This window comes from Notolabrus celidotus, chromosome 9, assembly GCF_009762535.1.
Source record: "Notolabrus celidotus isolate fNotCel1 chromosome 9, fNotCel1.pri, whole genome shotgun sequence".
NCBI classification, from domain to species: domain Eukaryota; kingdom Metazoa; phylum Chordata; class Actinopteri; order Labriformes; family Labridae; genus Notolabrus; species Notolabrus celidotus.
Window position 1 is genome coordinate 6754930 of NC_048280.1, and position 16615 is coordinate 6771544.

At 40.6% G+C, this 16615-nt stretch overlaps 1 protein-coding gene across 4 annotated transcripts in view; it reads left to right on the forward strand.

The window, feature by feature from the left end:
- taok3a (TAO kinase 3a) overlaps nt 1–16615 on the forward strand; it is a 111632-nt gene that overhangs the window by 86220 nt on the left and 8797 nt on the right. For all 4 annotated transcript variants that reach the window (XM_034692692.1, XM_034692694.1, XM_034692693.1 and 1 more), the window contains 4 exons: nt 4826–4963; nt 13355–13591; nt 14672–14800; nt 16227–16430. In XM_034692692.1, the coding sequence (XP_034548583.1) occupies nt 4826–4963; nt 13355–13591; nt 14672–14800; nt 16227–16430 (708 nt within the window). The remainder of the gene's footprint in view (nt 1–4825; nt 4964–13354; nt 13592–14671; nt 14801–16226; nt 16431–16615) is intronic.

The window sequence follows — 16615 nt, forward strand, 5'->3', positions numbered from 1 at the left end:
ATCTTTGCCATATTCACTCCCTTTTCTCTCTTAATACTAGTCTTCAAAAACTGATGATGTGTTGTAGGGATGTCACATAAAAAGTTTTTTAAATGCTGCCCCTCGTCCCTCAGACTAATAGTAAAAAAATGAATTAATAAAGAATAAAATACACTTAAAGGCCGTGTGAGGAGTTTTGAACTGGCTGAGAAACAGACTGAAAATGATACTGATGCCTCTTTATGATCTTCAATAGCAAACAAGACCATCAGCAACAACACTGACACCTTCTCTGTTGTCATTTTAATGTATGAAACCGCCCTGAGGGGGTAGGTGTCAGACCAGATGATGGACATCTCGCTTCAGAAACTGCCTTTATTCAACTGTTTTCATGGAAAATAATCACATTGCCTGATAATGTTGACTGTTAAAAGACAACAGGATGAGGTTTTTGTTGAAAACACTGCTTTTGCATGTATAGGACAAGAGATAAGAGGTATCACTTTGTCCACAAGGGGGCGCCAGAATCAATACAAAACAAAAGTTCCTCACAGCAGCTTTAATTTCTATGAATGTATCTGGATCTACACATACACTTCAAGGTTAAATGTGCAGCGTTTTTTGGCTGACATATTAAGATAAGATTATAGGGGCGCTGGTGGCCTAGCGGTCTAAGCGCCCCACGTACAGAGGCTACGTCGCAGGGGTCGCCAGTTCGATTCCTGGACGGTCGACCATTTCCTGCATGTCTTCCCTTTCTCTCTACTCTTTGGGGGAATTTTTACCTTTATTGGATAGGAAAGCTGATAGAGACAAGAAATGTGGCAACTATATATGTTTTTTAACGTATTGCTTTATATTATAGCACAACGTATATTTACATAAATACATGTAAACACACATAAAATATATATACATATGCATATATGCATTGCATACACATTTGCTTGTTTTTTATATACTAATATATAACTCCATAACATAAATAATGTCTCATTATAAATATTTAAATTCAGTCATTATAATAATAATAATACATTTTATTTTGGGCGCCTTTCAGATCACCCAAGGTCACCTTACAGATCATAAAAGCATACATCATTAAAACATCATAAAAACAAACAAACAAAAAGTAATACACAAAAACTAAAAACTAGTGAAGTGCAGAGAGTCCAGTTTAGAGTGAATATGCCAGTTTGAACAGGTGAGTTTTGAGTTGGGATTTGAATGATGTTATGGAGTCCGACTGTCTTATGTGTGGGGGGGAGGGAGTTCCAGAGTCTGGGGGGTGCTGAGCAGCTGAAGGCTCGGGCACCCATGGTAATGAGGCGTTATATGTATTTATCCTCATATACGTGCTCTTTACACACATAAATATGCCTATGTCTCACAAACCCATATATATGCCTTCACACACACATCTAGATACAATTGTGTATACTTTTAAATTCTATTCTTATTTTATTTATCTATTATTTAATGTTGTCTCTATTTGTGCTCTATTATTCTTTTACTTACCTCAATACCATGGATGTGAATTTCCCACTAGGGATCATAAAGTATTATCTTATCTTATATCTTATCTTAACTTTGACTTAATTCATGACTTTCACATTGAGATAAGGTAAGACCAGATAAGATAAAAGTATATATAAATAAATCCTGAAGGAACTTCTGGTGCCAGATTCCTCAAACATTACAGTACAAGATAAGAGAAAAATAGCAAGATAGCTTCAAATATTTGTGTAACTAATATTAGATAATATAAATAACTCCAAAACAAAACAAAAAAAAAACCAAAATATTATTTAAAAAAGGAAAAAAAGACTGCTCTGTAAGTCTTTGAGCTCCAAAACACCAATGGTATTAATGCAGATGTTGCAGAATGATGCAGCATTAAAATAAGAGTTATCTGAGTGTGTTTGTTTTTCTCTTAAACACAGATATGTGCAACTTTCTGGTGCATGAACTAACTAACTAACTAACTAACTATGTAGTTTTATATACAATGTTTCTGCATCTACTAGCTACTCCAGAATTACTCCCCAGGTATCCAGCACCCCTGGTATTCCGTCCAATTTAAACTGATTCCCTTCCTTAATGCGAGTGTTCCCCCATTGCAGGTCTATTCAGATAATATTTCACAAAAGGCCTATCAGTCTATCAAATCCCATTAACTTCATGTCAGGTTTTTGAAATGCCCTCCTGATACAGAGAGAAACAAATAATCAAAAGCAGCAGTGAATCCTCCAATAGTCTTTTTTTTTTTTTTTATTAGCTTTTGTCTTGTGCTAGAAAAAACTTTCCCCAGAATGCCGCGTTCTGAGATTTCCAAGAATCCCTGTCCTCCATGAATACACAAAAAGACATATTCAACTAACGGCATATTACTCGTACAATGACATCCTCTCTGGTGTAATTACTGTGCACTCTAAAATAGAAAGGACACATGGCCGCATACAAACACTGTTGATTTTTGTTCTGTTTTCAAGAGTCTGCATTATCCCCCACCCTCCTTAAAACCATGGAAACATTCGACACAGTCTTCACTGTTCGACTGATCGCTTCCAGTTCATCACTAACACCATTCACACTCGGAGAACAAAGGCTGTGTACACACGTCAACAAGCAGCAAACACTCCCCGTTTCCACACTTACAGCTCTGTCATCCTGCACATAGAGGACACAGGTTAACACAATGCCTGACGTTCTCACTGAATACCTCATACGACTTAAAATGAACGAGAAGAGGGCTGTCACTGCTCTATCATTCTCTTTCTTCATCCGCTCTTTGTGTTTTGACAGTGACTGAATAAGGATGTCACTTCATGAGCAGACAGACAATGAGTTGTTTCAAGTTCAGGGGGTTGAGCTGCGAACAAATGAAAGTGACACAGTCTGTTTTCAAATGCTGATGAAGTTCCCTCCTGACATGAATAAACTCTGGTCCCCAGCCTGTAACGGCAGGGCTGAGTGTTGACATTTCATCATGTTGTTATAGAGGTTACAGTCGACAAAGTTTTAGCAAATGCTGAAGATTCCTTTTGAAATGCAGATGTTGTAAGATTTAAATCGATGGGGAATTTTACTTATTTAAAAATGCACTGAAAGATGAAGTGTTAAACACTGGCACAGTTTTGAGCGAGTAAAAATCAGTGAAATACCACGTAGGAGTGCACAGTGTTCAATCTCATTTTAACACATTTCATTTGATCTGGTGTTGTTTTAAAGAAAGTTAACTTTCCTTACTGTGACGTCCTGACTGCCTGTATGATTACATATGATTACAACCATTAACACCACGTGTAACAATTTGATTTGATAATGTTTCTTTCGAACATGTGAAAGACACACAAAAACAAATATTATATAAAATGCAAAAAAAAAATATATAATAATAATCATAATAATACCATAAATTGTATCCTCACTAATATGAATTGTATCACATAAGAAGTAAAATGTATTAAATCCCAATCCTTCTCCATTATTAGTTAATTAATAAAGGTCAATTAATAATAATAAAAAAATTAGCTTATGCTTTATATAACAGCACTACATATATATACATAAATACATATATACACACACATAAAATATATATACATATGCATATATGCATACACATTTTCTTGTTTCTTTATATACTGATACTCCATATCATAAATGTGTCATTATAAATATTTGAATTCAGTCATTATATGTCTTTGTCTTTACATATCCATGTTTTATTGCACACATACATATGCCTATGTCTTGCAAATCTGTTTTAATGCCTACACACACACACATCTAGATACAATTGCATACACTTTTAAATTCTATTCTTATTTTATTTATCAATTTTTATTTGTATTTTCATTTTTTCTCTATTTGTGCTCTATTATCCTTGTACTAAACTTGGTACTATTACTGTGAATGTCCCCTTAGGGATCATAAAGTATTATCTTATCTTATATCTTAACTTAACTTTGACTTAATTCATGACATTCACATCATGACTTTGCATGAGATAAGGTAAGACCAGATAAGATAATATTATATAGATAAATCCTGAAGGAACTTCTGGTGCTGGATTGCTCCAACATTACAGTACAAGATAAGAGAGACTCAAAATAACTTCAAATATTTGTGGAACTAATATTAAATAATAGAAATTACTCCAAAACATGAAGTCAATGCAAAGAGAACTTGTCTAAAATAAAATAAAATAGCAGATTAAGTAAAATAAGTGACATCAGTGACTGTTTGATATTGATAATTACAAAGTTAAATTACCTTCAACTTTTAAATAAATAAAACTTCATAACAATTAAAAATGCAATTCAACCCCTTTGTGAAATTCTGCTTTAATTGTTTATATTTAACCCCAAAAGACTCTTTTTAATTATATTATGAACATAACTTTTCAATTTCCTTATTCGTATTTTAACTACTTCTTATTTTATTATATTTTGTATGTCCTTTAGTTCATATTTAACCTTCTTAAATGGAGCTTAAATTTAAGATGATTTGACTACCAGAGTGAAAATAAACCTCTTGAATCTTGAGAAATAACATTGATATTTAGAGGAAGTAAAAACTTAATCTGCACCAGATAATTAAATTATAATAATAAAACAATAAATTTTTTTATGGATACCTTTCAGGGCACTCAAGGTCACCTTACAAATGCAACAGCAACTTAAAGTAAGACATCATATGATGTTAAACGTACCCTCAGTCATACCTGACGATGAAGGAAAGTAGTATTGCACATTAAAGTGAAAGTGAACGTAACATTGCTCATGAATGGATCAGATGTACTGCACTTTTTCATGCTGACAATCTGTCTTTGTTCACTCAGGATCATCAGTACAACTGGGACGATGGGATCCACAGAGACCCCCGGTCTGGGCTGAGGCCGGCCTCCTCTGACAAGAGCAGCCAGGCCCAGAACTACAAGAACCAGGGCCGCTTTGCCACCATAAAATCAGCCTCCCTGGTAAGTTCAACCAGAACCTACCCTCTTTTCTACCCTTTCTTTTTTCTTCTCCAGATCCAAAAACATGCGCCTCGAGGGTTTAAGGATCAATTATTTGTGGAACATTCACCTTGAACGTCATGCTGCTTTGAAAGCCAAAAAATGAAAAAAAAAAAAAAAACTTTTAGCAGAAGCCAAAATCTTTCAGAGAGTGTTGTGTTTACACCAGAGAGGCATACGAGGGCACGGAGGGGGCACGCTTCTGTTTTTTCTGTTTAATCTCTCTGAGAATGTGCCAGTTTAAAGTTGAGTCTGGGTGTTTTTTATTATTATAATGTGTCAGCACTGAAGAAATGAGATGTGGATCAATGTCCGACCAAACCCGTTTCTCAAACATCTTTGAAAAGCGTGACCGTCTTTCCATCTTGGACTGACCTTTCAAATCCATCTTTATTTAGTGTCTTTTATCTCTGCTCTTTACCTCTCTCAGCCTCTCTCTGCTTCTGCTTTCCAGTTTCCTCCCTGCATCAGATCTGTGTTTCTCTGCCGCCTTACCTCTCATTCACCCCAATCCTTTTGTTTTCTCCTCTTGTACTACGCTTCACATTACCACTCCCCCTCCCTCTGCCCCCTCCTTTATTTCCTTCTCTCCTGCACTTTACAATACATCATGCTCACATCTTACTCAATATTCTGTGTTGAAGGGGGCTGGATTTCTCTCTCTCTCTCTCCCTCTGTCATTCTCTCTCTTTGTCTCTCCTTCTTTCTCTCTCTCTCTCTCTCTCTCTCTCCCTCCCTGTCTGTTGTCATGGAAACCAGCTCTAGTAACTTGTAAGTAGTTGTGGTGTTGTGTGTAAGTGTGTGTAAGTGTGTGTGAATGTGTACCTGTTCACCCATTCGTGACCCATTGGTTTTAATTGTGTGTTCCTGCTGCTGTCAGGTCTTAAACCCAACATGAGAGAACATGAGACATAAAGTGTGTGTGTGCTACATGCCTGCGTGCGTGCATGTGCGTGCAAGCGTGCATGTGTGCGTGAGGGTGTCTGTGTCCTCATGCTGTCCTTGACCAGAGAGTGAAACTGAGGGCTGGGTTTTTTGTTTGATTTTGAACCATGATCTCTTCTCTCCGCCTTCTCTTGTCATACAAAAATAAAACCAGGTGCTATCATCTTGCACTGGCGATGTCATTCGTAGCCAGACTCTGCTGAGTAGTGAGCAGGTGAAGCTGTTTGATTGAGACCCTACCCCCCTTTCCCTACCCAAAACAGACATTTCATCAGAGTCATCTGGTCCGTATGGTCCACAGAACTTTAAAAAGGACATTCAGTTATTGAGAGCTTACTGACGCTTCTGTTGGTGTTCTCTACTCTGCAGTTCCTAGGGATTATAATAATAATAAAGTTTACTTATATAGCACTTATCAAAACAGATGTTACAAAGTGCTTTACATCATAAAAACCCACAATAATAAACAAAGCATGGCCGAGGGGGGGGCATATAGAGATAGCAAGATAATTTGAGAGGAACAGCTGAATAAAAGAGTAAAAGAGAAACTACTAAAAGCAATTAAAACATTTAAAACCATTAAAACAAATAAACGCAATGAGTGAATAAGAAAACCATTAATAAAAGTGAATTAAAAATGCATGTAGCATCATGGATAAAACAATATTACAGGAAGGCCTTTGGATAAAAAGATGTTTTCAGCTGTGATATGAAAGAAGATACTGATGCAGCTCCCCTGAGATTCTCAGGCAGGTCGTTCCTCAGTCATGGAGCCTGAACAAGCAAATGCTCCGTCACCCTTAGATTTTAAATTTGCGACGGGAACTTTAAGGAGGTTCTTGCCTGAGGATGTGAGGCTGCGCCCGGGCTGGTAGGGTCCATCCATGAACATCCTCAAATAACTAAATAAACTAAAATGATCAGAACAATGAACACTTGTGTATAAATCAGCATGATAACAAGTGACTATAATGACGGAAGCATTGTTTGAGAGAAGTTTATTAGATATGTATTTGATTTTATAGTTTGACCCATGTTCCATCTGTTAACATGGAGGAGACAGGCGTTAGACTGTATAATAAATTGACTTAGTATCTGTGACGTCACCCATCTGTTTCTGAGGACTATCGTTGGCGGGTGCCATATTGAAATGCAGAACTCAACCGAACTTCTGTTAAGCTAGTGTGAGGTAAAGAGGCCTTAAGCCTTTTCACTAACAGCTACAGGGTGCCCACCTGTCAATCAAGTCAGTCATGCCCTTATTTGGGCAAAAAACGTAAGTTTGGTATCTTCAAAAATAACAAGTTATAAAAAAAATTACCCCCCCCGTCCAGTGTGTGCTGATCAAGCAGTCTCAAACTATGAAGCCCATGTGGAAGTGTTATAAACTGCAATACATCAAGAATCCGCTTGAGGCTGGCTGCAGAAACACCAGAAACCACATACACATGAATGGGAAAAAGACGATCTTTGCAGCATTAATAAACATGTTTACAGCCTGGTTGAAAAAACGTCTTGGCCCTACGAAGCTTATCTCTCTAATGGCACACACTGTACGGGGGGGGAATTTTTTTCTAACGCGACAGCTCAGAAGATATTAAGATTACAAGTTTTTGCCCAAATAAGGACATGACTGACGTGACTCCCAGTTGGGAACACATAGCTGTTGGCTAGGAGGCTCACACTACGTCACACTCTGCCTGGTTGAGTTCCGCATTTCCAATATGGCTGCCGCCGTCGATTGGCTTCAAAACAGCTCTCAGGAACAGATGGGTGACATCACGGATACTACGTCCATATTTTATACAGTCTATGGTGCTGATAGAGAAATTAGCTATTCAGACCTAAACTGTCTCCGTACCAGGCTGTAAACATGTAATTGCTGTAAAGATTGTCTTCTTTGAATGGGTGTGTATGTGGGTTCTGGTGTTTTTGCAATCAGCCTCAAGCGGACGCTCGATGAACTGCGTTTTTTTAGCGCTTACGCATGGACTTCACATTTTGAGACCGTGAGGTTGACGCTTGGTTATGCCTATAATGTGGTCAGTCAGTAAAGGGTTAGTGCTCCAAGCATTTTTGCTTCACTTCTGAGGAGCTGTCACGTCATCCTCTACCAGTGTTTCACAGCTTACTGGGTGTGTGGTCCTTTAAAACAACACAATGTCTGTCTGTGTACTGCTTTCTGAGGCCTAAAAATCTAAAATTATCTGGTAAAGCAAACAGAAGAGTGCAGTCTTGTTAATATGCAAGCCCATTTCCGGCACTTAAAACACTCCAACCTTTCTTTGTCATTACTGCGTTTTTATGCAATGTCATCAAAGCCTGACTTCCCCATAAATATCATTTATCTCATTATTTTGAATCATGATCTCATTGTTATGGAAAATATCTCTCAACCTAATCTCATTAAGATTCTGTAAAAAACTGTAGCCTTAAGATTAATCTGAAATTATTTCTCTCTTGATGTAAGTGTTCACCTTAAAGTTACAGCAGAGCAAGCCTAACACTGGTCAACAGAGGCCAGCACATACCGTGTGCGTCAGCTTAGCTTGAACCTTGCAGCGGTACAAGATTTGCTGTTGTTGTCCCCATACAATAATTATACCATTGTTGACTGATCGAGCTAATATTTGTAGCTCCTAACTGCACTGAGCCAGAGAACACAAGCTCACTACTAGCAAGGTTCATTTCCCTCGCTGCCTGTCTCAATAAAGCACAAAAGAGTAGCGTCCTTAAAATGAGAGACGGAAAGCCTGGTGCATGCTGGGAGCACAGGTTTTTTAACTACTGACATGGTGTGCATTTCATAAAAGTACATGCATTACCTGTTGCAACATATTATGCACATATAATTACTCCCAATACTGCTGTTTCTACCTCTGTAGTAAAGATTTAACTTAACTTATACACACTTCTGTTGTTTCTCTGCACAAGAGGACGCCTTGTTTGATATGTAGGCGTTTCACGACCGCAGGAACTTTACCATGGAACTAAGGACTTTACCCCTGAACTACGTGCGTTTCGACCGGTGGATGATCTCACCCCTGAAAAGCCCCTGCTAGAGGGGTAGTACTTATGAAAAGCCCCGGGGAAAATGTTACCTGGTCAGGGTTGTACATTTCTTGTGATTTTGTTATGTCTTTGTCAGGAGAGGAGAGGGGGGAAGTTTGAAGGAGCAAAAAAAAAGTGCTGTTTATGTCTAAACAAAAGTCAAGTTTTACTTCAATGTGTACCTGTTGTAAGGAATAATAATATGTAAACTGAAATGTGAAGAATGTTTTTTTGCAACACTCTGAAAATAAAAAAAATAATAAAAAAGATGGGGAGTACAAGTTCCCCTGTGGATCAGCTGGTTTAAGTCCAAAACTTCAGTTTGGACTAATCAAGATACACATAATAAAAAAAATGATCCCAAAAAAAAAAAAAGAAGGGCAGGGCAGCAAGCTGCACGTTTCTGATTGGTCCGGCATTTGTAGCGTTTTCATTGGACCCGCCATGTTTAAAACACTGCAAGTCGCACTGCAGTGTTTACTTTTACTTTTCTATCGAATTCACCATTGTCTTATGACTGATTGGTTTTACTGTGCAGTAGTTTTGGGGCAATCTGCCATTAAAAATGTCCTCCAGTGTGATAAAAGTTCTAGCTTATCTTACCCATTAGAGGACCATGGTTGAAGGACATGTTACCTCAACCAGCACGCAAAGAGCATTGTACCCTGTGTTTACTACTCATTATTCAAACATTTTTTACCCCTCTCTTCCTAAATCTGCTTTAATTGCTTCTCCTACCTGTTTTAAGAATATCTTAAGCACAGAGATATTGTCGGTACACACGCCACAGTTGCGTCTTACAAAGAGTCATTGCTGAATGTAAGTTACGGCGGATTAAAGTCCAACTCAGATACCTCAGATGTAAGCAGCTGAGGTGGCAGAAACAGAATCGGCAGCTCTGTCTGTCTTGAAAAGAAGCGTCGTTGTGTAAACCCTAGTATCTGTGCAGCGGGATAGCGCCAGTCCTGCCCGCCGGCATTGAGAGGGATGACATCATCTTTTTCCGTTGAGTGTAGACGTCCTCAGATTGGCCTCGACTCGCTAAGACTGGAATCAGCAGGTAGACAAAGAGAGACAGAGAGAGAGAGAGAGGAGAACGGAGGGTCCAGAAGGAGAGCTGTGATGGATCAAAAGGAGAGAGAGAGAGAAGGAGAGCGGGGACGGTGAACAAGGGAAGAAAAAGGCAAACAAGAAGGGATTTAAAGATGGAAAAATCAAAGACAGCCAGTATTAGGTCCTCACACAAAAAAACAAAGTATGCAAATTCCCGAGTGAGAAAATGAGCTCATACTTCCGAAAGACGGGAGAGGAAATCAGAGAGATGGAATGAGATTTGTAGGGATTAGAGCATGAATGAGATGTGGCTGCAGAGGGTAAAGACATGGAGGAGGACACAGACGACAGATATCAGGGGGACTAAAGGGACAGATAAGCAAACAGATGCGACAAAAGAGCAGTGCAGATTGAAATCTGGACGGATAAAGGACAAACTGGAGGCAGAGGAGGAAAAACAGGTGATGGGCTTCATTTCCTGGAGGTTACCTGAAGCAGATAAAACACAGAGAGAGAGAGAGGGAAAGAGAGGAGGAACTGTTTAGAGCTAAAGAGGGCAGATGATGTGGAGGGGGAGGAAAAGATAGAACATGAGATGAAAGCGGGATGAGAATCACAGAGGGAGAAGGAAGGATGCAAAGGGAGAGCGAATGTGGGACATGAGAAGCGTGTGAGAGGGAGGGCAGGGGTTATTATAGGTCAGATGAAGTAACAGAGTGAAGCGTGAAGCTGCTCGAGAGACGACACTGTGAAATATTTCACCTCATGTGCGACGCTGTTTGTGCTCAGTTCCTCTAACCTGACAGCCTGCGAACACATCAGCATGTCAGCAACGGAGCAGAAGATCACAAAGTTTAAGATGCATCAAAACACGCTCTTTACATCAACATGAGCCAGCTTTTTTGGCAACAGTTAAAGCGTATTACTCATGAAAACACGCTTTAATGATAAATCTAAATGTTCTATAGCAGCAGAGGAGGGACATGCAGGAAGTTGGGATTTAAGCAGCTGCAGCTCTTAAGCATTTGCATCTCCTTTGAGGACAGACAAATGTGAGTTCAGAACCCCTCACATTTGTGCAAACAGGAAAACAGGAGGGTCTGTGGAGGCTCTTTACATCCCCTGTTTACATAAATGACTTCACCTTATGTTGCTGTACATCGGTGGCAACATTTAAAGCGCAGCCATGTCTCCTTTTCCCATCTGATATTTTGTAACGTAAAAAACATCATGACTTCTTCTATTCTTCTACATTAAGAGCGGCTCACTTCTATTATTTTGAGTATTTATTTCCAAACATCTCTTTGCTTGAATTTTTTTTTTTTTCTGCAGAGCATCTTTCATCTCCAGCAAAAAAGAATCTTTTCTTTTCTTTGAATTCAGTCAGGAAAACAACCTTGACCTGCTCGGTCGAAGTGTTCGCACACAAATCATCAGAAAAATTAAGCTATCTACACTCTTTGATTTCTTATTACATATTTCACATTCCTCGCCAAGATCACTCATATTTCTATCGCTATTCTTTTCTTTTCCGTAGTGTTTGACATTCTTCTGATGTGCTTTATAAAAATGTGCGCTCAAAGGTTGTTCTGGCTTAATATGGAAATTGAGAAGCAGACTTTGCATCGGTTCATATTCATGGACACTGTGTGAACTCAGTGACCACACAGAGCTCAGACTGTCAGTGTGTTAAAGTGAACTGTTCATTCATTACAATACATAAAAAAAAAAACACAAGAAAACAAACTTATTATTGCACAAGGAGTATTTCATCATGTCCTCTCAGCAAACAATAATAATTTCTTCCACCTTGATCCCAAAAATAAGCAGAATAACTAAGCTGCTCAATTATGGCTGATCCCACTGAAACATTTACCTTTAGACTGAATGCCTCCCCCACTCCTTCCCCTCCTCCCTCCCTGAATATGATCTCCTTCCAGCCCCTCAGCCTTGTGTGAAAGAGGCCGTCACATGACGTGACTTGGCCCTTTGTGGCAGCATGCAGGGTGGCAGGGAGGCGAGTGACTGGGATTGGGAGCTGCTGTTACAGTGGGGTATTGATTCAGCACAGATTAAGGAAAGAGGGGGGGGGCTTGACCTCCACCTCCACCCACTGCCAAGCTAACCTTCCCCTTCAACCCAGTTATTCCCTGTAGATGCTCTTAGTTAACATCTGATTATATCCATTTTTTCTTTTTCCCTTAACTCTCTCCCAGTCACTCTCCATCTGCTGTTTCTCCTTCGCAATCGTCCCCCCCTCCCCTCATCTCTCTGCTCGCTCCTCTCTGACCCCCCCTCTCCAACTTCTCTCACTCTTTCTCAATGAGGTATTCATGTGACCCACCTGCTGTCCGCCGCTTAGCGTTAGCCTGACTAAAGAGCAGCTCTGTGCTCTTGTTGGCCCGCACCGTCGGCCTGCCTCATTCACAGTTCACACGCCTGCCTCGGCCGCTGCGTGCCCAGGGCGCGAACCGAGGAGAGGGAGGGGTTGCTTGGTGTTGGGGGGGGGGGGGGGGGGTGGTTGTCGTCCAGTAAGGGTGGGGTCTCAGGGGTGGCATTGGAGCGCAGTCGGGGTTCTGTCGGGCATAGGATGCTGAACAAGGTTCCTGGATGCTGGTGCACTTGGCTAAAGTTGCCATTATGTTTGGCCTGAGGAGTTCAGGTGGAAGTTACGAGAAGATGCGGAGCGAGTACCAGATTGATGTGGAGAACCCTTTCAGCCTCGAGGTTGGTCTCATGGATGCAGGGTTTGTTAAAAAAATAAGAAGTATTGCTCTGAAATGAAATGACATGTCACTCTGGTCCTTGTCTCATTTTTAATTTTTAACTCCATCATGTTTTTTGATAGCTTTTTAAAACTCCTCTTTTACTCCATGAAGTGTTAACTGCAGATCTTTTGCTGTTGCCTGATCTGGTTAGGTAACTGTTGTGTGATGGTCAGAAAAAAGAGCTTTTGTTTGGTCCAAACGGTGACTTAATGTGAAGGTTTTCACAGTATTTCTTCTTTTAATTTCCCTATTTCTTCCCATCACAGATTGAAACTTCTGTGTTGTCCTGTCAGACTTATGTTTCTGTGATAATACTGCTGTTAAACCAAAAGTTGTTGCTGTTTCTAATACAGTTACATTGCATTTTTTCCTGTGATAGCAAATTTATATCGCAGTAAGAGGCAAAGTTTTTGTTTTTAATGCACTTTTTTTTCAATTGGCTTCGTTGCTCTTACATTCAACGCTTCATTTCCTGGTTGGATCCAAAAATCCGAGTTCGCCATCCTCACATCTCCTGACTACTCTCCCTCCACAGGTGACCAAGCAGATCCACGAGCATGAGCAAGAGAGCGAGCTGCGGGAGCAGATGTCGGGCTACAAGCGCATGCGGCGGCAGCACCAGAAGCAGCTGATCGCCCTGGAGAACAAGCTGAAGGCCGAGATGGACGAGCACCGGCTCAAGCTGCAGAAGGAGGTGGAGACGCAGGCCAACAACGCCTACATCGAGCTGGAGAAGCTGGCCAAACGCCACGTCGGGCACAACGAGAAGGAGGTGGGATATGCGAGGGGCTCAGAGGGGGGGAGGTTATAGGACATGATTGGAAAGGCATGAGTGGATGCATAAGAGCAGTAACCCCTAAGTTATTTCACAGATGATCACACTGACTTACATGTAACAGGCAACAGTTGGCTGGGGGATAAGGTGTGCTTTGGAAAAACAAGGAGGGACATGATGTTTGATTTTATAACACCTGTAGGAAAGCTTGACCCTGTTCAAAGTCCATGTTCTTAACCCTGAATCAGCAGCTTCAGTCTTCCTCTGGATACAAAGGAAAGTTCTGACTTAACACACTGCTGCCACCCGATGATACATGAGATGAAACACAAGGGCAGAAGTGGGTCACAGAATGTCACGCTCAGAAAAACAAGCCGCATATCTCTGTGATTAGCAGGCAGTGTGCCGGGGACCTGCCAGGGAGATAGTGTATCTGTTCATATACAGTGGACCAGCATGCACTCAGAAACAACAACATACATACAGAGTCACATGTGTAAGGGGAGGTCACACAGCTAGAGGAGGGAGATATCAGCTTTCAGCACCAGGAGGGTTTTTTTTTAGGGATTCAGTCTGAGCATTTTATTCTGCAGACTCCTGTAGCTTCACTGTAGCTTCACCACTGACATCATCATTCTCCATCCTGCTTCAAAGTTAGCCAAAAACATCAAAAGTCGCATTCAACAGCCTTCAGGTGACTTTAAATAGTCCTACTTTGATATGACGGCCAGCACATGAAGGAAAGCATCAGATTTATGTGGGAACTATCAATAATTTATGATTGAATGACGACTGCTGCATATAAAACTGAGACAATTAGGTTTATAAACTGCTGATTAAAGTGCATGTAGTTGTTTCAGTGACCTCAAAAACTCACATTTTTCCTCACCTGGAGAAACTGAAAATGGACTGAAGTGATTCTTTGGCATCGTTAATCTGCAACATGATTAATGACAGATGATTTTATTAAATTGCTGATTTATGTACAAACTTAGGTATTTAACTACTTTATTTATTCATTATGCCCTCCATGCTATGCTAACAGCCCCTCTCCTTGTTTTTTTGCGTCCCCCTCAGATGAAGACGGCGCTGACGGATGAAAAGAAGTTCCAGCAGCAGATGGTGGCCCAGCAGAAGAAAGAGCTGACCACCTTCCTCGATAACCAAAAGAGGCAGTACAAACTCTGCAAGGAGAAGATTAAGGAGGTGTGCCGCATGTATTGGTTTCCCTTTGTACTCCTCTCCCTCTCTCGTGTGTGACCCACAAGGTCCTGTGTGCTGTTTACTGTTGAATCAGCCCTCCTCCACACTGCCATGCACATTCAGAACCTCTTCTCTGAGATGCGTTGAGTCACACAGCCTACTCACTTTGTTCCTACACATGTATGTACGCACAAACGAGGAAAAACCACATGTCCACAGTGTGTACAATGTGCGTCTGTGCGCCTCCAAAACCTTGAAACGGAGAGAGAATTGCTCCTGTGGGCTGCGAGTGTGATACACTGTGTTTTCAGTGACTAGATAAGTGACCAAAATTAGGTCAGCGCTGTTAAAAGAAAGCGTCGCTGGCAGGGAGAGATATTTCCCACCAACTGAGGGCTATAACGGAATTAGACACCACAGAGAGCGGGAATCAGGCTCATGTGTTAAGTGCATTAGCTGGAGTTGTAGATTACCTTAAAGCCCATGAAAGAGAAAGAGAACTCAAACAGAGGAGGGATAGATGTGGCTGAAATGTTGCTTCAACCCTTCCCTGGCTCTAAGAGTCATCAGTAGAGTGAGAGTGGAGGTCAGAAGGAGTTTGTCTTTGCTCTAACTACAAACACAAAACGTTGTAGACACTGTTTTTGGATTATGACATTTGTTCACATTTAAAAACATCCATTTTAACCCTTTTTTAGACTATATTTTCTTTTCATATATCCACTGTTTTAGTCTTTTATCTCACTCTAGGTCCTTCTCACTCACTGCAATATCTGACAATCCGAAACAAAGTGGTTAATATCCTTTCTTTCCTAGTTTAACTGTTATTCTTATAGATATTAGACTCTTAAATGAAGGATAAATTACTCAAAATGTCAGTCAAACCAACACTCACAGGTCAAAATCAATCAGTAAGGGGGCTAGCGGTCTAAGCGCCCCACAGACAGAGGCTACAGTCCTCATCGCAGGGGTCGCCGGTTCGATTCCCGGCCAGTCGACCATCTCCTGCATGTCTTCCCCCACTCTCTACTCCCCACATTTCCTGTCTCTCTTCAGCTGTCCTGTCAAATAAAGGCGAAAAGGCCAAAAATATAACTTTAAAAAAAGGAAATCAATCAGTAAGCTGTGTAAGGTACAAAGGGAAGTCCACATTCTTCCTCCAGTATCCAATTTTCCTTATTTACAACCCTCAGATCTTGTCCTATCCCAATCCAGGGATGTCATACATTGCTACGGTTGTGGTTTGAGAATAAAGGTATACATAAGTGAAAGATTAATGACATGTTAAAAAAAATAAGTCATATATTCATGGAAAATCCTGGCAAATAGAATAGCAAAAGTAATGTAAGGTGGTCACTTAATCCCTGGACATGAATTTCACATTTTTTCTTCGCTCCTCCTCTTAATTGAAATGTTCACCTCTTCTCAGGAGATGAACGAGGACCACAGCACACCCAAGAAGGAGAAGCAGGAGCGTCTGTCCAAGCACAAGGAGAACATGCAGCATTCCCAGGCGGAGGAGGAGGCCCACCTCCTCGGCCAGCAGAGAGTTTTCTACGACAGAAACTGCCGAGGCTTCAAACGCAAAGTGATGATCAAGAGGCACGACCAGGAGCTGGAGCAGATCAGAGAGGTGTGGGGGACGTAGCTTTTTTTAAAACACCACAAGTAACAGACTGAAAAAATAAACATGGCTGCTTATTTTAAATGAAACTATGAAAACTATATTTTCCAGCCGCAGAGTTTGAATGAAAATATACTCCCTTGATTATCTGGAGGTTGTTTTTGATGATGGTGGAAAAAGGCCCAACGAGATTA